This window comes from Aotus nancymaae, unplaced genomic scaffold (genome assembly GCF_030222135.1).
Source record: "Aotus nancymaae isolate 86718 unplaced genomic scaffold, 86718_ANA_hifiasm-v0.15.2.pri h1tg000019l, whole genome shotgun sequence".
Taxonomy (NCBI): domain Eukaryota; kingdom Metazoa; phylum Chordata; class Mammalia; order Primates; family Aotidae; genus Aotus; species Aotus nancymaae.
This window is the reverse complement of record NW_026988431.1, coordinates 24,953,241-24,977,287: the sequence shown is the minus strand read 5'-3', so window position 1 is coordinate 24,977,287 and position 24,047 is coordinate 24,953,241. Positions and strand designations below refer to the sequence as shown.

General features: G+C 35.7%; 1 protein-coding gene across 15 annotated transcripts in view; it reads right to left on the bottom strand.

Annotated features, from left to right (window-relative positions):
• The window catches only part of ANKRD28 (ankyrin repeat domain 28), a 200,461-nt gene that overhangs the window by 127,254 nt on the left and 49,160 nt on the right, over positions 1–24,047 (bottom strand). For 4 of the 15 annotated variants that reach the window (XM_012466765.3, XM_012466764.3, XM_012466769.2 and 1 more), the window contains one exon: positions 2,278–2,361. In XM_012466765.3, the coding sequence (XP_012322188.1) occupies positions 2,278–2,361 (84 nt within the window). Of the gene's footprint in view, positions 1–2,277; positions 2,362–3,465; positions 5,285–24,047 lie in introns of those variants that run through there. The other 11 variants (XR_002479185.2, XM_012466763.3, XM_012466771.2 and 8 more) reach the window with 9 other exon arrangements.

The window sequence follows — 24,047 nt, the reverse complement described above, 5'->3', positions numbered from 1 at the left end:
TATTTAGTGGTCTACAAAATTCAAAACTTTAGGATGTGACTAAAGAAACCAATCTGATTATATAATGACTATGTAATGGTATAGAAACAAATTTGAACTTACATCCATTCTAAAAATGTATAAAAACAACCTCAAAAACCTTAAGAGAAAACTGAATTTCAAAAAGTCCAATGTCATTCTCCAAATACTTATTTAAATAAATTTATTTTGGGAAAACACCGTCACACTGACATAAAGCTTAAAAATATTTTATTAACTATTAAAAGTCAGTGAATTTAACATCCATTGCTTTTTAAAACCCCCTATGATTCCTTATCAAACAGAATCAGAAGATATTTACCATCTTAAATTCAAAGAATGGCCAAAAAGTTAACAAATCTTGACATTAAGACAATGCTCTCAACTACTAAGAAAGGGTTACAAGAGAAAAGGCCTAAAAGCAATCATAAAAGTTGCTGTTAAAACCTTTGTATCACTGAAGTGATACAAAGAGAGCATGAGTGAACTGATGCTCTCAATGACTCTAAATATTTTTTTTAATTTAGGATAAACTGATTAAATATAACATAAAAGTAATGTTAGCTATAATAATCTTATAATGATGGGGAAATTAGCACTGGTAAATGGAATTATAGTCAAAACTTGCTCACCAAGGTAGTATTTATTAGTACTATTAAAATAAAACCAAAATAACAATAAAATCTTAAGAGTTAAACAAAACAGAAAACATGTTTTCCGCCTGTTCACGCATCTATACCCCTTTAGCTATTTTCTAAGAAATGCATAGTCTTCAGTATACCCTGGGTAAAGTGACCAGACGCTCCATTTAAAATAAATAAATTCTGGCTGGGCATGGTGGCTCGTGCCTGCAATCTCAGCACTTTGGGAGGCCAAGGTGGGCGGATCACCTGAGGTCAGGGGTTTGAGGCCAGCCTGACCAACATGGCGAAACCCTGTGTCTAATACAAACAAAAAATTAGCCAGGCATGGTGGCGGGTGCCTGTAATCCCAGCTACTTGGGAGGCTGAGGCAGGAGAACCATTTAAACCCGCAAGGCGGAGGTTGTAGCGAGGCAAGACCGTGCCACTGCATTCCAGGTTGGGCAACAGCGCCAGACTCTCTCTCTAAATACATCAATCAATTAATCATTCTATCCAGCCATCCATCCTGAATTAGGTGCATGTTTACAACTATATATAAACTTGAAGGCAATTCACTTAGAAAAAGCTTCAGAAAAAAATATAATGATAGCATTCTAGTCATTACTCAATGTTAGAATTAACAGTTTTAGCCAACAATTGAAATCTACTCAGATAATCCATATTTTAAAAATAAGGTAAAACCTTTTGGTATCTACCTAACATTAAGTTGTCATAGCAGTATTGTATTAAAAAAAGGAGGAAAGATAAGAGTTAAAAATGAGCTTGCAACAGATGCTTTCTTAGAACCACAATCATTTCTAGGTCATCTGTTTGGTGCTGCCACAGTGACTTTATGAATCATATGACTCTTCACCCCCTTCATATCTCAGGGGTACATTTGTTTCTGGTAAAAATATATACATTAGTGGATGTAATTGTGAAAGACTACATAATGTACTTTTAGCTACAATTTAGTAAACTAAATACTGGCCACTGAAAAAACATAGAGAGAGAGAAAATTATCCATATATCCACTCTTTCTAAAACTGTCCAACATGTCAGCACTGAATATACTACTGTATCTTTAAGTCTGAAAACTTTTCAATGACTTTACTGAAAGACTAATCTGACAGAAATTAATCAACAGTCATTGTAAAATGCTCACTATCATTTACAGAAAGCAAATGTGATCTTACATTTAGATAAAATAATAATCATCTGAAATGTACAGTTAAGTATGTAATAGTGAGGTATCATGGTTTCTGCAACTTAATACATATATATGTGAAAGTTGTATATTAATAGAGAAAGCAAATGTGGCAAAATGTTATCAATGCCAAACATAAGTGAAAAGTATATGGGTAGTCAGAGTGTTTTTTTAAAACTTTCCTGTGTTTGGAAAACTTCAAAGTAAAAGCTGGGAGAACAAAAGACCCCTACTGGCTTCTAGTACTCTTGCACTTTTAGTTACTGTCCTCAGTATATGCCCAATGTTTTCCCGTTTGCCTCCATATCTTTCTGCCCTCAATTAAAACAACTGTTACAGAATAAGGTCTTATAAGTAAAAATCACAATTCTAGGAAAGAATTTTAAAAAGTAGTTTCAAAGGCTGGTGTCAGTGAATTAACTGTTTTACCTGAAAGTTAACATCTTCTTTCTTAAATATTAGTGCTCGAACTTCGTCGGGATCTCCGTTAAATATAGCTTGTACCAGTGATGGCTAAAATACAAGAGAGTAATACAAACATTAGAATCATCCATGTGGGGTGACTAAGGTTATTTATACATAGCTTCTCAATCTACAAGTTTTCTTCCCTGTAGCAATAATCACTTTTTGACATTAGCCAGAAGTTTCATAAAACCAAATCATGCCAAAGTACAGGATTCCTCCTTGGGGAAAAAAAAAAGGGGGGGGCCTCATTAAAAAAAACATCAATTCAGTTTGACCCAATTTAGGTAGAATAAACATAACCAGATTTTATTTCTTATAAGTAGAAGCCTTTTGTTTGTATACATCACAAAAAGAAAGACTCTTCCAAATACAAATGTGACATCTCAACATCTACTTGTGGGACAGAACTTGTTAAGCAATTTCCAGCCCATGAAGGAAGCCTCTTTTGAAAAGGTCCGTTTGGGGCATCAAATTATCTTACATAGATTAGCATTACATGTATAAAGACACAAATCACAAGAAAGCAAACCTGGCAGTTGATGAAAATAGCCACTAATCAAAGAAAAAAAAATACTAGATACTTAAATAAAAAGACAAACACATGCATATATAAATAAAATAATTTCTTAATCAATGATACAGCCTCTCGATAAGGTATACTATACTAGTCAAATAAGGAGCCAGTTGACAGTAGCACTAAAACCAAGGTAAAATATCAAGAGTGAATTTCATAAAAACCTTTCTAGGATTCTTTTTCATATAAAATTCATTACAGAAAAGGCCATGCCTTGGTGTTGATGGGAGTAGTCAACCTTTCCTAAAATATGCAGAGTTCCTGATTCTTGTTACATCAGTTTCTGAAACCACAAAATGAAAACAGAAACGCGGTTGCCATAACTACTAATTCTCAAATTATTTTTAAAGTCTTTTTAAGAGCTTAATAAGAAAAAATAAAGACTGAAATGTTATTTCAGCATACGAAAAAGTAAAATGCAAAGTGTGCATTTTATACAAAAATATTATTGCATCATATTTACACACATATTGCTTTAATTTGGGTTTGTAAACAAACTAGTGGAAACTTACATCTATTCTTAAAAAACAAGATTTACACTACTAGTTCAGTAGAATATAGTAAACATATAAACTTACATATCTTACCAATACATTTCCAGAAGGTGGAGAATGTAGGGATTTACTTTCCTGTGGCAATTTAGAAATGAATGCAGGAGATTCATCTTCTACCTCCTCCAAAACAACAATACACACTCGACTCATTCGATCTTTTAAAACGCTAAATTCCAAGCTATGTGATAAAAGTCACAGTTGGAAGGGCACAAGTAGTTTTTCCTCCTCTTCTGTACAACACTTACAAACATTCTCTGAACAGCACAGCTGGGTTTTTTTCTTTTTAAGTTAATAAGTACTATTGGAAAAACAAGTTTAAAATTATGACTACATAATTTGTAACTTCCTAAAAATAACTAAATTCTATTATTTCTGTTGGGTTACTGCAATACTTAAGAAGAAATGTCACACCAACACATCAATAACTAAAACTGAGTCCAAGATCATTTAAAAATTTTTTCCCTTACTAAAATAGTCTTACTGCTCTACCTCTGAAATTTACTTGCACAAAATGATCATTGTTTTTGGTGACACAACACCACATAATATAGAATGAAATGAGAAACAATTGCTGTGACAGAGATAATCACAGAGATACCCACTCTTGCCTGCAAGGTCATATAGTTAACCAGTAGCTGTTTTGCTTATAATTGAAAATAAAAAATAAAATCTCACTATTCTGTTTCCACTTCTAATTTGTCTTCATTTCTTCAGCATCACTGGTTTAATGCAGATACTGTACGCAGATACTATTCACAGAAAAAAAGATCTAGAGCTCAGCACAAATTCTGAAAATGAAGCTCAGAGGTTTACAATTCTTTCAGTGTTTGGGAAAGGGGCAAGGAAAAAAAAAAACCACTCTGCATTAATAGCAAAGCTGCAGTACATTTACATGTGATGAGTCAGACCACAAGAGACAATAGGACTCTTGGTACTAGAATACAGCCTGATTAATCCAGATTTCCCATATAATAGAAGAAACACAGCTAGCTTTATTTCCATCGATAGCATAAGCAAGGCAGAGCGTTCATTCTTTCTCCATCAGGCAGTTGTCTGTGGCTGCTCCAGCAAAAGGGCATAGGCACCGGGCAGAAACGGTGTTAGTGGAGAATCCTAATAGAACAAGCAGGCTGTGAAGGAATTAGAAGGCATTTGAGCTCAAATTACTGCTTCAGGCTTTTTGTTTTCTTAAAAAAAAAAAAAAAAAAAAAAAAAAAAAACGGAGGAAAAAAAAAACCTAGTAGTCTATCATTCCAGTGTTTCCTTTGATCTCCACATGAATACAGCTTCCATTAAACAGTCTTCATTCAGAGGAAAAAACAGCAGACTGTGCATCTTCTTTGAGCCAACTACTTTATTCAATCATCTGCCTCTTTGCCAATATAGTTTCCTTCCACTGTGAAAACCGCTACAGTTATCCTTTTCAGTAGATTTCAGATGCTTTCGTGTTCCTCAGATGATCTTGCAAAACACCTCTGACATCCCCAAATGAGTAGGTCCTTAAAAAATATCTACAGAACCTCAGTATCGGTCCCACAGAAGCATTCCAACCAAGCAACAGTCTGAAGAGCAAAGACTGCAGACCCGCAGGATGAAATGCCTAGTAATGCTCACATGTTACACTTACCAGAGATCTGAGCTACTGTTCGGGATGTAACTTCCTCTAGCTGGAGGAAAAAAATAGTGCATTTGGACAGCCTTCACAATTAGAAGGTTCATGCCAGTTCTGTGACTAATCCAGATCAAACTAAAAAATTCTATAACTGAAAAATGAGTGTGCTTTTAACATTTTCCACTAAAAGCCACAAGGAAATCTGGTGTACTGCCTCTGCTGACTAACAGTGGTTTTAGCAAGTAAACAATTCCAAACGGCTTAAGTGCTTGGCTTAACTGCTTTCGTGTGTTACAATATAGCAAATGTTTAACCCTATAATGACAGTTGGAATAAGAATATGCCTACAGTGAACTCATAAAAGAGGTTTAAAGATGGATTAATTATTTTATGAGATTATAAAAACCATGAAATTGTTTTATATGTATTTTTGCCAAGATCAGTTTTAATCTGCCAGATGTATTTTATTTTTTAGAATGCAAAAAGTTTAAACAAATGAAATTTAAGACTGTCTAACAATTTCTAAATTGGTGAATTTAATCAATCATTGATTAATATGTCAAAGGGAAAAGTAAAAATTTCAGAATGTAGAAATCCTAACTCTAAAATCATATAAATCATTTGATTTTTCACTGAAGAAATAAAATAATCCACCTTCCCATTTGGATAGGGAATAAAGCCTTAAAAATCTGTTAAGAGCTACATGAAAAAAAAGTGTCCTTTGTCCTCAATTACCTATGTCAAAAGGGCAAAGGGTAATGCAAAGAGTCCCCCTCCCTATAAATTTCCCAAAGCCACAAATAAATGTCAAAACCAGTCAATTCAGAGGTTTTTTTTCCTCCTTTCTCTGTTTACCCAACATGGGGGATATTTTTCAAGTTACAAAGAAAATACCATGGTCCCCCTTCATTCTGTGTTCTTCATATTAACTAGTATTTTTATTAATAAACATAATAGTTATTTTTGAACATTTGTGATATGCTAGGTGCTGCACATTCTCATTTAACACAATAACCTTGCTTACAGTGGGAATAAGCAGACTCAGAAATGATGTATTTTACCCAAAGTTGTGCAAATTAATAAAGTTGTACCTAATTTTCAACACATACTCTTTCTAATCTATTCTGCTATCACTGAGTACACACACATACAGACACACTCTCTCTCCCTGCTCATCTCCAGATCTTTGCAACCTATAATACTAGCTTATAAAAGTGATCTTAACAAACAGGTAACCTATAAAGGTTGTGTAAAGTTTAGGTAACAAAGGAACATACTATTTAATATTATAAACAAGTTATTTTAAATGGGTACTTCAGAGCAAGTCTTAAAGCCATAAAAAGGGGGGGGAAAAAAAAACCCAGCACGATACAAATAAGAAAGTCAGAATTTAAAACAAGAACCACTGAAAGCTATCAAATATACTAATCTATGAAAGAAGCTATAACTCTAACATACTTGTACCAATTAAAACATGCTAACAACTCATTAGTCATATTTTAAAATATATAAAATACTTTTAAGCCACATCAAAGATATGTAAATATTTAACACATTAATTATTTATCCATCTCCACATGACTGCATCAAAAATACCGCAATATTTGAAATATCTGAAAGTGAAACAACTATAATAACAATATCCTATATTTCACCTTCAGGGTTCCTGAGCCCCCAAAGCAAAATCTCTTTTTATCTTAACAATCTTAAGTTGTTCCAAAGTATCTAGTATGCAAGTTCACCTACTTAAGACTTAAGCAGGTACATCCTGTTTTTTGTTCTAGGTCAACTTCCATACTTAAGTCTTTCCCAGCCAGAAAGCAAACTCCTAGAAGGCAGGGACTGTGTCACATAGTTCCCTTCCACTTTCTCCCACCTATAAATAACTTTACTGAAATAAATTCTATCGTCACAAGATTCTGAAAGGGTTGGAAATTTATAAACAAGAATAGTGGGGTTGTGTTAGTATACATATACTTTAACCAGAAAATATAGGAGGCATTAAGGTGCAACAAAGTAAATTTCATACATTTAATAAGTCAACAATTAAAATTTCAGAAGTTGACAGGATATTAAACAAAGGTATGGGGAGATGGTTAAAACTAAGGGCTCAGGAGTCAGCCCACCTGAAGTTCAATTCTGATTCCATCATTTCCTAGGTGTGCCCTTAAGCAAACTACTTAAATTCCCTAAGCCTAAATTTCTTGACACTTATGAAAATAACCTGCAGAGATTTTTATCTAGGAGAAATAGACTAATAGTACAGTGTTTGAGAATGTAGGCTATTTGGTAGTCAAATTGCCTTAAGTTCTAATCCAGGCTTTCCACCAACCTAACTCTATGATCCTGGGCTACTCATTTAATAACCTTTCTGTGTTCATTTTAACATCTATTAAGTGACATTAACAGAATTTACTTCACAGTGTTGTGAACCTTATTGTTACGGGTATCTGGGATACCTGAATGATATCCCTTGGGAAACCAGTGAGTGGATTAAAGGCTATTAAACTTCCCCTCCCCTTGACCCAGTGCCAAGTGAGGTAATTCAGACTAGTGTCGGGAGATCCCATTCAGTTGCTAAGTCCCCAAACTTTTTTTCTTTTGTCCCTTGAGAGTCTGCTAAAAGCTCCTTTAAGACGCTAGTAACTAGACAAGCACATACTAAGTGTTAATTGCGGAGAAGGAGCAGTAAACTTAGGCAAGAAAGACTACAGTTTTTCCATTCTGTACCTTCACTGGATTTTACAGTTTAGAGACTGTAAAATTCCTTTGGGCAAAAGGATAGAAAGTATTAGCCTATGGTACATTATAAAATCAAAAGCAGATAAAAAAATACTAAGAGAAATACTAAGAAAAATTATTTAAATTAGCAGCACTGTCTTGGGTCTTCTTCTATTGAATAAGACAGGTCCCTACCTTCAAGGAACTCACATTGTCAAGGAAAAGGAGACAAGTAAATATTTAAGAAATTAGAAATGGAGAAAGTACTTCCGATAAAAAATTACTGATATAAAGATTGTGCAAACTATAAGCTCAACATTTTTTTCTTCACTTTGAAAAATATCAAGGGGATGTGGTTTTTTTCTTTCTTTGGCACTTATTTTTGAGGCCATATTAGATTAAGTTTTTAATAAGCTAACAAGTTCAACTCTGACGACTTTATAATCTTTCTATTCTTTATACTAAAATGTATCCTATCAAGAGCTTACTCCTACTATTAAAAGAATCACATAATGGTAAAGCTGGCTTAAACCTTTTTACTCATTAGAAAAACATCTAGTCACTGTAAGAGAATTTTTTGGTTCCTAACCAGAATTTCTTTTTTTGACACAAATGATTTTTCCTTTCTGCATCAAGATTCAACCTAAATCTCACCTTTTCTCTTATACATCTGTGAACTCCATATTCATTATCATAGAATGGAATACTTTACTCTGGGTATGTAAGTGGCAACTCTGTGCCAAGTAACAAGCTGGTCTCTGAGTATTCAAGAACAAAAAGCTTGTGGTCAAAGATGGTAAGGAAGTGGGTTCCAACCATGTTTCAGAAAACATTTCTGGCAGATCAAGAATCCTCACCAATCTTCTTGAGCTATGCCTCTTCTATCCATGTACTTTAGGGGAAAAAAAAGTTTTATGAATAAAGTTAAAAGAAAATGAGGTAGAAAGTGAGGGGGGAGAAATCAAGGAAGAGCTGCTTTCTAGGCTATACAGGCCAGAATCCCTGCAACTACCTATGTGATTATTAGAGTCACTGCAAGAAAGTCACTACATATTTAAAACACAACTTGCAATCTTCAAAATAGATCAGATTTAACTCTCTGCATGTAATATATTTATGATCCAGGCCACTTATTTAATTTTTATGCAGTCATGATGCCAAAATGGCTAATAACCAATACTGTTTGAAGATCTCAAGTGGTTTGCTCCCACTGGTACGTTACACTGGTAATAAGTACATTGTTAACCCTTCCAATATTAATAGTACTGCATACTGCAGATTGTTAGCACATATTTATATTACATATGTTTTTTTGCAAAGATCTGTATTTTGTCCATTCCTCCAGGCTTCCATTCCAGCTTTAGGTAGGTACAGAGTCTCACAGAATAAAGACTACATTTCTCAGTTCTCTTGCAGCTAGGAGCCACATGAAAAAGTTTGACCAAAATCTTAAGTAGAGGTGTTGTGTGACTCCCAGAAAACTTTCTTAAAGGCTAACTAGCATATTCAGCTTCCTTCCTGTAACACAGATGATTGGCCACTCACTTAAACCAAAAAAGGATCATAGTCTAGGGTAGTGAAACTATGATGCTAGAAGGGAGCTGGGTCTTTGAGGACTTTGCCAAACAGAACTGCCATACAAGCCTTGGACTGTCTACTTTCTGATTTTTATGTTAAAAGGAAATAAAAAGTCCTGCCTTGTTTAAGTCACTGTAATTTCGCATCTCTGGTACTTGGAGCTGAGCCTAACTCTAAATGATAATCTTACTCTTCCTTTAATTATCTATGAGTGGGCATATATCCTTCCAGCCCTGTTCTTCCAACATCCATACTCGAGTACAATGTAGCTACTTAAATCTTCAATAAATAAAATGAGTTAGAAACTTGAGCTGTAACATACTGTACTAGAAACAATAACTGACCAGAAATCTGCTGGGAAATAATTCATATTTTCCTGGATAAACTAAGGACAATCAGAGGAGAGAGAAAGACATGGAAACAATCATCACAAATATTCTCAACAATCTTCAGCCACCATTTGGTGGGTACTGTTAACAAATCTGTAAATGGGAAACAGAGGCTCAGTAACATCTAGTCAGCCAATCACTCATCTGCCCCATCCATCCATACATGAAGTAGCTTGTATTCATATACTATGTGCCAGTCTCTGTGCCAAACTGAGGAAACAAAATTATGAATAGTCAATCCTTGTTCTAATGAACCATACACACAAATAAATAGTATTGACTGCAACTGTGATAAATTCTAGAAGAAAAAACATTTCTGAAGGACAAGGAACTGACGGGTGGTCCATGCAGCTGGGACAAGCAATAATGACGGACAAATCTTACCAGTTGGGTAAGTGAGTATGGTCATGTGATAGGCCTTGTAAACCAAGTTATAAAGTTTGTATTTTTTATTGACAACTCATTAAAAATTTTTAAGTAAGGAAGTCATGATTTGCTTTTGCTTTAAAAACATTATATGGCTTTGATATAAAGAACGAATTAAAGGGGCAGAAGAATGGAAGCCAAAGGACTAGTTAGGAGACTACTACAGTAATCCAGTAGAGCAGGTGATCTGAACTAGGACATGGCCACACAGATGGAGAGATAGAAACATATTTTAGAAGCCAGGCGTGGTGGCTTGCACCTGTAATCCCAGCGTGTTGGAATTCACTCAGGGTGGCTGGCAAAATATTTTAAAAAGTTTATAAAATATAATCTCTAACCTTTTAAAATACAAAAAAAAAATTATTAACTTATAAAACAGGCTAAAGGCAGCCAATTCTTACATTAAAACTTTAAGTCACAGGGTAAAAATTAAAATAATAAACGCTTCCCCAATTAACTATATTTACCCCACATTCCTTTATCCCTACTCTAATTTATTTACTCGTGTAACCTTTATGCTAAATAACCCTCTTAGGAGGAGGTAAAAAAATATTACCCATTAATGGTGTTTATTCTAGGCCCCAAAACCAAAACATTTTGTCAGCCATAAAACCACTCTTTTAACCATATTAATTATCCATAAGCGTGTTAACTTAAACCTCTATTAAATCTATGCTAAATAAATACCAAAAAACCCCAAAAAGTCATAGTCGGTTAGCTACACTCACCCTCTAAAAGCAGTTAACAATCTCCCTAACCCTCTCAAATTCACTGTAATCTGATATATAAAAATGTATTTCATTCATCTGTCACTAAGTCAGGGTCTGCAAAACAAACTTCCACAAGTGGTAATCAACGTCTCAAATGGCAACCCCAATATAACATCCATCATATCAGCACTTTGGGAGGCTGAGGCAGGCGGATTATGAGGTCAGAAGTTCAAGACTAGCCTGACCAGCCTGGTGAAACGCTGTCTCTACTAAAAATACAAAAATCAGCTGGGCATGGTAGTGTGTGCCTGTAATCCCAGTTACTCAGGAGGCTGAGACAGGAGAATCGCTTGAACCTGGGAGGTGGAGGTTGCAGTAAGCCAAGATTGTACCACTGCACGCCAGCCTGGGTGACAGAGCAAGACTCCATCTCAAAAAAACTCAAAATAAATAAGTAAATATATATATATATTAGAAATAGAATTTATAGGACATGTTAATAGAGTGAATAGAAGGGTGAGGGAGATGATGATAATCACAAACCTTGAGGTTTTTTACTTAAGCAACCAGTGCCTATTGGAATTTAAGCAATTTGGGCCATTTTTAGTTTCCGAATTTATATAATGAAGAATATGACTTGTTACTAAGGTCCATTTCAAGTTCTCAAAGTCTGTTTTAAATTGTAATACAGAGCCCATACCTTAGCATCTACCTTCATGATTTCAAAACGAAATGTTAATAATCCCAAAGTTGCCTACAACTAGGTGAATATAAAAAAGTTCATAAAGAATGGTGAGATCTGGCTAATTTCTACACAGTCCAGTACATTGAAATTATCTAAAAATTTTTGGCAAGAATATCTTACTTTTTTTTCTGAGACAGTCTTGCTTAGCCACCTAGGCTGAAGTGCAGTGGCGCCATCCTGGCTCACTGTAACCTCCACCTCCCAGGTTCAAGCGATTCTCCTGCTTCAGTCTCCTGAGTAGCTGGGATTAAAGGTGCCCGCCACCATGCCCAGCTAATTTTTGTATTTTTAGTAGAGATGGGGTTTCACCATGTTGGCCAAGCTGGTCTTGAACTCCTGACCTCAAGTGATCTTCCCACCTCAGCCTCCTAAAGTGCTGGGATTACAGGCATGAGCCACCATGCCCAGCCAAGAATATCTTACTTTTTAAAACATTCACCAAAAATACCATAGCACTGATCCAACAAATACTAAATATCCATCTCTCTACTATACATACCATACCAAAGAATTATAAGGTATCATATATTATCTTCAAACTCCTTATGCAACTTAAATAGGGTATCATGCCATAAATGCAAAAATCTAACCAGTAGAAGATAAAGACACAAAAGATACTAAAAGACATTATATATTGAAGGCCAAGATATAGACTATACCTGCCACCAAGTCCATCACAGGAAAAAGTATAGCATATTAATTGTAACTGACATATACAGATACCTAACTATCCATTCTCTTAAAAAATTGGTATTTTTACACTTAGATCTTGCCACTGGGAAAAAAATGATATTTTAACACAACTATCCATAAATCTCATTGTTTTTCTTCTATTTATAGGAAAGTGCTTTGTCAAAGAAATCAATGGTCTGCTAGTTAGAACATTCCATATAAAAACTGCGGCCGGGCGCAGTGGCTCATGCCTGTAATCCCAGCACATTGAGAGGCCGAGGCGGGTGGATCACGAGGTCAAGAGACCGAGACCATCCTGGTCAACATGGTGAAACCCCATCTCTACTAATATAAAAAATTAACTGGGCATGGTGGCGCGTGCCTGTAATCCCAGCTACTCAGGAGGCTGAGGCAGGAGAATTGCCTGAACCCAGGAGGCGGAGGTTGTGGTGAGCCGAGATCGCGCCATTGCACTCCAGCCTGGGTAACGAGCGAAACTCCATCTCAAAAAAAAAAAAAAAAACTGTATCACATTTTTCAGAAAATGGTTGAAGATGTAAAACTATCATATAAAACATATAATTGTTAAGCTACCCAAAGCTTAGATCTATATGGTCTAACAGAAATATAAGGACAGCCATATATATAGTTTTAAATTTTGTAGTAAATACGTTTTTAAAAGGTAAAAAAATCAGGTAAAATTAATTTTAACAATATTTTATGTAACCCAACATATCCAAAATATTATTTCAACTTGCAATCAATATAAAGGTATCAGATATTTTACATTTTTAACAAAGTCTTCAAATTTTGTTGTGCATTTTACACTCGCAGCATATCACAACAAAAACACTAAGTTTTCATTGGATATAACTGATTTGTATTCATATTTCATAAAATTTACAGTTGAGTAAGTAGATACATGTGCACAAGTTGTTCCAAACACACTGAAAAGTTTTCCAATAAGCATTTTTAACTTAAAATTAAAATGAAACAAAATTAAGAACTTAGTTCCTGAGTTACATTAGCTAGCCACATTTGGCTAGTGACTATCATTTTGTATAATATAGGACCAATTTTTTTAAAGTTTAACTCTTCTAGATAGAAATCTAAAATATGCTTTATTACTGTCTTTTTTTTTTTTTTTTTTTTTTTTGAGACGGAGTTTCGCTCTAGTTACCCAGGCTGGAGTGCAATGGCGCGATCTCGGCTCACCGCAACCTCCGCCTCCTGGGTTCAGGCAATTCTCCTGCCTCAGCCTCCTGAGTAGCTGGGATTACAGGCACGCGCCACAATGCCCAGCTAATTTTTCGTATTTTTAATAGAGACGGGGTTTCACCATGTTGACCAGGATGGTCTCGATCTCTTGACCTTGTGATCCACCCGCCTCGGCCTCCCAAAGTGCTGGGATTACAGGCGTGAGCCACCAAGCCCGGCCGCTTTATTACTGTCTTAAGGAAAAGTACGTGGTTTGGGTTTTTATGGTGGCCCAGAGTCCACGAATATACACTGTTACACCACTTTGCATACAATAACATTAGGACTTAGTTGACTTTTCCTAATTATTTCAGGGGCCTTCTCACATACATTAGGGTTCCGTATAGGTTTCATAAGTTGAAGTTAACAGAAGTCAGCTCCCTATCTGTACTTTTTAAAAGTACCTTCATTTTACTGTTAAAAAAAAAGAAACTGATCAAATGATTTTTCCAGTTCTTTTCAGTTCTAATATTTTAAGTTTATGTCCCTTTTCTCTGTTAAGATGTTGACTAATAAAAGAAATGGCCATGGTAGTGACCAGAGATAAGTTTTTACAGGAAGTTTGACTGTGAAGAAGGAATTAGGCAATTCCAAAAAAGGATTTTTAAAAAGCTTTATTTTTTTAATCAAGATTAACATTGTTGATGGCTAAAGAACTTGTCTATCAGAAAGGAAAGGTGTAGGAAAGAAAAGGAATAACTGATGAAGGAAAATCACAAAGATGCAGGAAAGGAGGGGGGTTTCGAGGTAGAAAAATTCACGCGGTGGCTCATGCCTATAATCCCAGCACTTTGGGAGGCCAAGGCGGGTGGATCACGAGGTCAAGAGATCGAGACCATCCTGGTCAACATGGTGAAACCCTGTCTCTACTAAAAAAAATATACAAAAATTAGCTGGGCATGGTGGCGCGGGCCTGTAGTCCCAGCTACTCAGGAGGCTGAGGCAGGAGAATTGCCTGAACCCAGGAGGCGGAGGTTGCAGTGAGCCGAGATCGCACCATTGCACTCCAGCCTGGGTAACAAGAGCGAAACTCCGTCTCAAAAAAAAAAAAGAAAAGAAAAGAAAAGGGAATCTTCCTTTGAAACAAGAAGGGTTGATGTGGGTAAGTTAACAGGTAGAAGAAAAATAATTAAGTTGAAAATGAGTATGAGTGAGTGTTGAGCAGCTAAAAGCAATCGCTCATGGTGTCTAGGATAGTTAAGAACAAACATACAGAAGCAAAGATGAGACAAGTTGTAGGCTGTGGTCATTGAAGTGGTTAGAGCCAAGTAGAGGTGGTTACAGCCAAGTTTAGAGATGACCACTGTGTAGAGGTTGTTAAATAGTTAAGTATGTCCAAAATGCCATCTACAAAGAAATGAAATCACCTGATGACAGACAAACATGATCCAGATGAAGAACTGGGGAACAAGATTTGACAGATGATAGCAACAAGAAATAGAAGGATCACCTAGCCAAAGAGTACATACCTCAAAGGAAAAAAGGTTTTTATAGATAGGTAGACTAGTAACATTTTAACACTATAATGGGGGACTAGAAGAATGCTGATGTTGCTCTCTCTCCTCCTCCCAATACACAAGTACTTAATGTACTTATGAAAACACAAAGTTTCACTGACTTTTCTGAATAAGCGTAGATTCAAAAGTTACACATATGAACTTAAGGTTTAAATTAATATTCAAATGACTATTTTGAGATTTCAGTCTTAAGTATTTCCTTCCAAAAGAATATAAGCAAAAAATTTCAACAAGCCAAACTAACATAAGTTAGTTTTCTAGAATACATTTACTATGGCAAAACTAAGGAAGAAAGGGAGAAAAACTACTCTGCTAGCAAGTATGTAGTACTGTATTTAAGTCATGCTTTTAAAAGTTAGGTTATTTTCTTCACAATTTTGGTTACCTTGAGAAGTAGTTTGAAATTAAGCTAAAGGACTCATAATTTTAGAGGTCTTTTTTAAAAAGTTGTGTTACTTTTTAAAATATCCTAGTCAATCTTATTGGTAAAATTCTTAGCTAAGATATGTGATTAGTAGTATCCCTGACATATGACTTATGTTCTATTAGGCCCAGGATAAACACATTCTCTGATATTTAACTACATTATTATTTGCAAAGTTCATTATCGTTCAGCAACTGTATCAAAGACAATTTAGCCCTCATATTACAAATCAGTTGAATGTAAAATTTTTATTTTAAACAGGCTGAATTTTTGTCCTTCTTAAAAAAAGACTGAGGAAAGATTACGTGCAATTCATTCTGGTTTTTACAATGTGGTGACACCAGAGTAAATGCAGTATGAAATTACTGCACTTTAAAAGCTAAAGAGAGAAAATTTTCAGTTTAAAAATTAAGTTGCTATGGTTACACAATGTTTACACCTTTATAAGCAATAATTATGTGAGATGTCCAAGGAATTCCCAAAAGTACAGTAAGATCAGTATCTGAAGTGTACATTCGTTATTTCACAAACAAACTGAACCCAACTGCATACATCACTTCTGTTTCAAAGTGGCTATCATTTGGGAAATACTAAAAAACAAAAATGATTCATGTCTTTCTGAACCATATTGGAGTAGAGACAAAAATACAGACCGTAGCTATTTTTAAATTCAAGTTATGACTCAGAGAGTTAGAATGTTTTTCATATACTTTAGTTCCTTTTATCAAAGAGTACTGTAATTTTACACAGCAACTTCTACTGTTGAAAGAAGGAAGGTATCTTTCTAATGTGTTTCAGCTGTGGAGTTTCTTTTATACATAAATTGTCATGCCTTTGATAAACTTTTAAAAAGCCATGCTTGTAAACAAGTTAATTCAGAGTAAAACAATGTCAACTCCTTTAGTGATAGACAACTTTGAACTTCTTAAAAGGGAAGAAGAGGCCCCTGTAAGAATTGATAATTAGCCCATTCCTAAATAGGTTGTTAAATCTGCTATCAGTAAATGTATTGTAGAACTTTTTTGTGTGCGTCTGTGTTTTATATTTAGAACATTCAGTATTGTAAGAACACTTATAAAACTTTCAACCCAATACAGCTGATCTTAAAACTACAGGCTCATCATGACCTCTTAGAAAGCAGCTACATTCACCACTATACCACCACTGCTGCCATCATCACAATTTTTTTTCTTGAGACAGTCTCACTCTGTCACCCAGGATGGAGTGCAGTGGTGTGGTCTCAGCTCACTGCAACCTCCTCCTCCCAGGTTCAAGCGATTCTCCTGTCAAGGTTTCACTATTTTGGCCAGGCTGCTATTGAACTCCCGGACCTCAGGTGGTCTGCCCACCTCGGCCTTCCAAAGTGTTAGGATTATAAGCATGAGCTACTATGCCGGGCCCATCATGACATCTTAATGGGCCTTCCACATGTGTCTACTTTCTTTCTTGAGACACAGTCTTGCTCTGTAGCTCAGGCTTGAGTGCAATGGCGCGATCGGCTCACTACAACCTCTGCCTCCCAGGTTCAAGCGATTCTCCTGCCTCAGCCTCCTGAGTAGCTGGGATTACAGGTGAGCACCACCATGCCCAGCTAATTTTTATGTTTTTAGTAGAGATGGGGTTTTACCATGTTGGTCAGGCTGGTTTCGAACTCCTGACCTCGTGATCTGCCCACTTTGATCTCCCAAAGTGCTGGGATTACAGATGTGAGCCACCATGCCTGGCCACAAGTGTCTACTTTCTATGTAACAGAATAGTAAATACATTTGTTAATATTAGGGCTATCCTAAATCAGAAAAAAAATTATAAAATAACATTACTCTCGACTGGCTTAAACAAAAGGATTATCATCACAAACATCAAGAATGAAAATAAAGAGACTTTAGGGTAACTGAATGAGTTATCCAATGCCATCACATGTGATCTAGGCGCCTTTCAGCTTTTTCCTCTGTCAGACTCACTAAGGACCTTAGGACAACTCCCTTCATAGCCACATGTTAACTGTTATACTTCATGGCACCTTATTAAACACATATTGTCATGCAGTGGAAGTGCAAATATCCTTCTATGTCTTCCTTTTTAGGTATAAGGAAGACTCCTAGAAGCCCCACAAGCTGACCTTCCCTGACATGCAAAGGGCCAGCCTTTAATCACATGTCCCTTCCCTAAGAAATCACTACTAGGCAGAATAGGATTACCCTGATTAGCTCAAAATATTCAGGGTTTCCCCAAGTCATGTGTGACAGACATGTACATATAAACAAAACTGGGGGTAAGCATGCAAGAAGGAAGAGGGTAATCGCCAGTCAGTAGACAACCAACAGTACGCTATGCATTACACAGAAAAATTCAACCTTGACATTTTCTTACAGTAGTTTAATTTTGCCACCATTATGAATTAATCACAACACATTCGCACTGGAAGACATTTTGCAGGCTCTAGACTTTTTTAAAGGGAAAAAAATCAATCAGTAATTCATCTTAAAATACTAGAGGAAATCATTTTATTAATATATGGACATACAAGAAAAATGTCAAACATAAGAAAATACTTTAGAATATGAAATAGTAAAATACACCTTCATTTTGACCTGTTAAAATAACAGTTTTATCTCTAAAATGTTTCCTATTAATCTCATTTTCCTTCTCTATGAAAAGCAAGGCTAATTACTAGACACCGGGCAGACGACCACTAGAGTAATGAAACTAGAACACATTCAGAAGGGCAGCTAGTATAACGCATAATCTAGAAACCATTTCACAAAGGGTTGATAAAGTTGAAGATATTGTTTTAAAAGGGGCCAGGGAGAACATCGTAACTTTAAAATATTTGAAGTCACTGTGAAGACAAATACACAGTTTTAGAGATAAAGAGCTAAACTGATGAATAACAACCAAGAGAAAGATGAAATATTTCAACATAAGATAATAGTTTTATCTGGCATTTTTGAGTCTGAAGGCATAACAAGGTTGGCTACTCATACAGGGCAGGGATGAACATCCCAGGTAGCTTGAAGAGCTACTATGGTTGTAGGCACTTTGTGTGCATTCACTTACTTGTAACAACATACCTGCACACTAGTTTTTAATCCCAATTTAACAAATAAAAATGTGAGTTGGACAAATCAAATACTGAAAAGCACAAGGCTAAGCAATAGGGAAAACTGGATTCTAACCCAGACCCATCTGTCTCCAAAGCTTGGCTTTTCCCACACATTATATACCTAAGAGAAGTTAAATTAGCAGTTGTTAAGGAAGCAAATGGGGGTTTTTGAGCTGGTGAGAACCAAGTATCAAATGATTTGAAGTCCTATTCAAAATTAAGATGCCAGAAATATAAATATTACTTCCCTCCATTTGACCAATACCCAAATATCAACTGATTTGAAGTCCTATTCAAATTTAAGATGCCAGAAATCTAAGTATTACTTCCTTCCATTTGAACAATACCTCCTAGTTTAAGAATGTTTTCACATCGATCCTCCCATTGGTTCCTCACAGCAATGCTTGAAGGTAAATTAGAGAGGCCTTATCCCCTGGCTTTCTACCTCAGAGAAGAGAAACAGTAAACAAAAAGATGAATCCTGTCAACTTTCCTCTGTTTTATCTCCAAATATATTTGTATTTTCAATTTTTTCCCTATGATCTTTCATTTATTCAACAGTCACCTTTCATTTATTAAACACTTATTTCATGTCAGGTGTCACATCTTCATGACTTTGCAGTCTAATGGGAAGACCTCATAGTTGTAGAGGAAAAGGTTCATTCAAGGCTGTACCTACCTTCTTACAGACCTTACTTTTTCAATTCTGATTCCTTTCTTACAGAGCTTTGGTTTAAACTTCTGTTCCTTTATTTTGTCCTATAGAAATCTTTCCTGCTTCTTTACTAAACTAACACTCCTTTTGTTTGTTTTAAATTGTTTCAACCCACTGCAATCTAGCTTTCCAGCAATCAAATGAAATTGGTACAAGGTCACCAATGATAACTTATTACAAAATCATCATTGTTCTCAACTACGCTACAATATTGGGCAGCAATGACCTTTATTAAACTATCTTCTTGTTGCTTTCATAATATTTTCACCTGTTTTTCTGGTCCCTTTCACTTGGCTTTTCTTCTACCCATAGTTTAAAATAATGTTTTTTTGTTTTTCTCCAGCTGCTTTTAATCTCTTTCTGGACAATCTCATGTCAAAATTCTACTTATCATCTGTAGTCCACTTCCCCAAAGCATTCTTTTTCTGAATTCTCATGTTGGTTAATAGTAATGCCATCACCATGTACGAAGTAGCCCAACACACAGTAGCCTTCCCTTACTTCATCTCCCACTTTTAGTCAGTCACCAAGTTCTATGCATTTTACATAGTCTTCTTAAACTCTCTTCCAGGTGACCTAATTCAAACGCACTTCAGTTCTCACCCAAGATATCATAACTACCTCCTAACTAGTCTCTCAACTGTTGACTCTCCTTCTAAATTCCACACATCCTTGCAGCAGACACAGGTACTTTCATACAAATCCTTTCCTTTAAGGACAGCCTCTGGTCCTGAGACATACAAGAAACCCAAGCCTGACCAGAGTACTACCCATCCCTAGTCACATGTCTAGGTCAGGAAAGAACACATGACTGAAACTAGACAATGTCTTCCTGAGGACTTCACTTTCTGGCCAAGGCTACTAGGGAAAGATACTGTCTTTTCTTTTGGGATTGTGAGAACACAATCCCAGTAAGCAAAAACTGCTCATAGGAGGAAAGAAAGAATGGGTAAGGATGGGAAACCCACTGTCACCAAGTCCTAGAACTAGCGCTGCTTGCCTGGGCAGTAAATATACTTTTGCATTTAAGCCAATTTGAGTTGGATTTCTGTTGTTTGTAACCAAAAGTCCTGATAAACAATTCTCTATGCTACCAGTTACTTTTCTAAATCACAGATAAAATGTTGTCTACTTTTATTTAGTCAACTAAATTTTGTTCCAGTACACTATACTAAAGAATCCCACCACCCTGGTTTCACATACATCAATGTGCTTGTTGCAATTCAAATGTACTATGCCACTTCATGCAGCTATGCCCTTACATATGCTGTTCCTTCTGCCTAGCACACACCCCTCCCACCTCTTCATCCACAAAATGTATAGTGGTTTGCATAAAATAAGGTGGAAAATTAGACAGTAGTCAAATCGTGAAGGGCGTTGAATGACACAAAGTAAATAAATACACTTTAACCTAAAGAATTTTAAGCCAAAAAGTTACAAAATAAAACTTCTATCTTAAAGAACTCACTGTGGGTATAGTGTCAAGGATGACCTAAAAATAAGGTGATACTAAAGGCAAAGAAAACAGTTAGTAGGCTACCACAATTAGTTTAACCCACAGGCCATGTAGGATGGTGAAACAGTAAACTAGGACAACTTCTCCGGGGCGAAAAGAAACCTGCCAACAGCTATCAATATCATTGATAAGTCTTTCAAATTTCAAGCTAGCATTTCTACTTGCAAGAATGTAGACATAAGAAAATAATGTGAGGCCTATAAAAATTTACATATCAAGATTTTAGTGAGGTATTATTTATAACAAAAGATTGAATATTTAAATGTTGAATAAAATGATTTTATATTTCACACAGTGAAGCTGTATCTAATACCTAAAAATAAAATCTTTAAAGAATTTCTAAAACATGAGATACACTAAAAAATGTTATACAGAATACAACACTGCAGTATATACAAAATAATCTTAATTATGTTAAATAGAAGAGGTTTTTTTTTTTTTTTTTTTTTTTTTTCATTTTTAGCATCAACACTAGATGAGTTAGGTCAGTGGCAGGATTATGAGTAATTTGTTCTCTCCTCCTTTTTATCCCCAAGTAACATTGTCCTTAGCCAGGATCCTTATTTGCTAAACAAAATTACTACTTTATAGGTTAAGAAAAATAAGGTCTAGAGTGGTTACATGACAAAGTTCACATTCTAAGAGTTAAGACTAAATCTTAAACACTGCCTGTGTGAAGACTCACTGCCAAGAAGCAAATCTGCAAAGCCAGTCATTTAATCCATAACTCCTATAAGCTCGAGTCTCAAAGGCAGACCAGGTCTACTGTGACTTTAAACCTGCTGAACTACAATACCCTCTAAATTCCTAACTCAAAAGCTATAAAGTAGCAAGTGAAGAGCAGACTACAGAAAAGGGTAGTTTAAGATGCTTGTTTTTATGACTTTATTTTTATCTAAATGACCCTTCAAAGGATAGAAAAGGAAATAACAGCAGACCAGACTGGATAAACAAGGCCTCAGAGTAAGTTATTAAGGAACATTGATGTTCTGGAGTCTGTTTTATTTTGATCTTTAAAAGAAAAAGAGAATACTTTATTAGATAAGATTATTTCCCTGAATTAAGAGCTCCATAATCTGTTACAATCACAAATAAACTCTACAGACCTAAGTACTCAACTCATTTAAGTAAGATACCTAACAAAAAGTCATTTGGTAGCTGAAAAAAACAGAATTTGAAAATAATACTTGTGAAAGAAAAGGGCTTCAGGTAAAGGAGTTTGAACAGCTACTGAATAGGAGAAAATAATCATCAGAGACAACTTTAAAAACCTTTATTTTAACCTTATAAATTAAGAAATTGTGGCTTTCTATAGATCCCATGTAAATGATAGTACCACCTAAAAACAATCAATACATTTAAAATGTTTTTAAGCCAGGCGTGGTGGCTCATGCCTGTAATCCCAATCCTCCTTTGGGAGGCTGAGGCAGGTGGATCACTTGAGGTCAGGAGTTCAATACTAGCCTGGCCAACATAGCGAAACCCCATTTCTACTAAAAACACAAAAATTTGCCAGGCGTGGTGGCGTGCACCTATAGTCCCAGCTATTCAGGAGGCTGAGGTGGTACAATCGCTTGAACCCAGGAGGCTGAGGTTGCAGTGAGCCTGGTCGACAGAGACACTCTGGCAAGCAAAAAAAAAAAAAAAAAAGCCAAAAACAACAATAAAATGTTTCTAAGGTGATAATCAAAGATGGCATCACAGAGCCGGGCACAGCTGTGTACACCTAGAGTCTCAGCTACTCAGGAGGCTGAAATGGGAGAATTACTTAGCCCATGAGTCTGAGGCCAGCCTGGGCAACATTAAGGAGAACGCATCTCTAGAAACAACAAAAGATTAAAAAATATAGGCACACTTAGCTCTTAACCAATTTCATTCACATAGAGGAATTTTTTTTTAAACAAAACCCAAAAACTTAATTTGTATACTGTGATACTTATGTTTTACTCATTTGAATTTGTCTATTTGTATGACTAAACTATACCAATATCTTAATTTCATTGTTTTTTAACTGAATTTTCAAATGGTGCCCTTACGTAAATTCAGAAAGGGTTTGGAGTAACCAATGCAAAAGCACCGTCTAGTGGTACAAGATGATAATTACAATGTATACAGTTATTAACAGCAAAATTAGCTAAATGATTTGTGACTCTGCCTTTTCTCCAACACACATTCCAGGAAGAAAAAGTAAACTGGCTATATAATATTGAGGGTATCTGCTGTTTGTTACCATTTTCTTAATGAAATCTTACTCTTACTGTATTAAGTTGGCATTTTTTGTTTGTTTTTCTATCTTGCTACCAATTATCCAAATGCTTGATTGAAAACAGAATTAGGATAGGAACATTGTTCAAATTCATCCAAAGCCTTTATTAAGGCACAGGATAAAAAATGGTTTATAAAAGTGTGTGAGGGGGTGAATTTCCAACGGAACTCTGGTTATCAACAGCCATTGCACACAAGTCATCCTATGTACTTTTTAAAAAGGTGATCATTTGGTATGTAATCTAGACCTTCCTGAAAAGGGCCAGGTAAAGATTCACAATCAGATATTTCATAAAGAATTCAGGATTTCTAAAGGGAACATGAATCTTGAATGTGATCATATTCACCCCAATCTGAAGAAACAACCAGGCAAACAGTGTGTTCCTAATAATCTACTCCTAACGTATCAGAAAACAGAAGAATAAAATCTTTAGTTTTCAACAAAACAGCTTTTTAATCACTTCCTTTTTTAGAAAAAAGTAAAAAGTTCAATACAATGGCTCACACATGTAATTCCAGCACTTTGAAAGGCTGAGGTGAACAGTTCACTTGAGCCCAGGGGTTCAAGAACAGCCTGGGCAACATGTGAAACTCCATCTCTACTAAAAATAGAAAAATTAGCCAGGCATGGTGGCATGTACCTGTAGTTCCAGCTACGCAGGAGGCTGAGGTGGGAGGAGCGCTTGAGCCCAGCAGGTTGAGGCTGCAGTGAGCCCTGATCATGCCACTGCACTCCAGTCTAGGCAACAGTGAGACCTTGTTGCAAAGGAAAAAACAAAAAAACAAAACCCCAAAACTTTTAATAAAACTAAAAACATACTATTACAAAAACCCAGTAAGGATGATTTTTTTTGTTCTGAAGCAACTTTACATCAAGTCTACTTGATATCAAATGGTATTACTGTTTGGGATATTTAACAGAAAGTACAGCATATTGTACCTTGGTAATGGCAAAA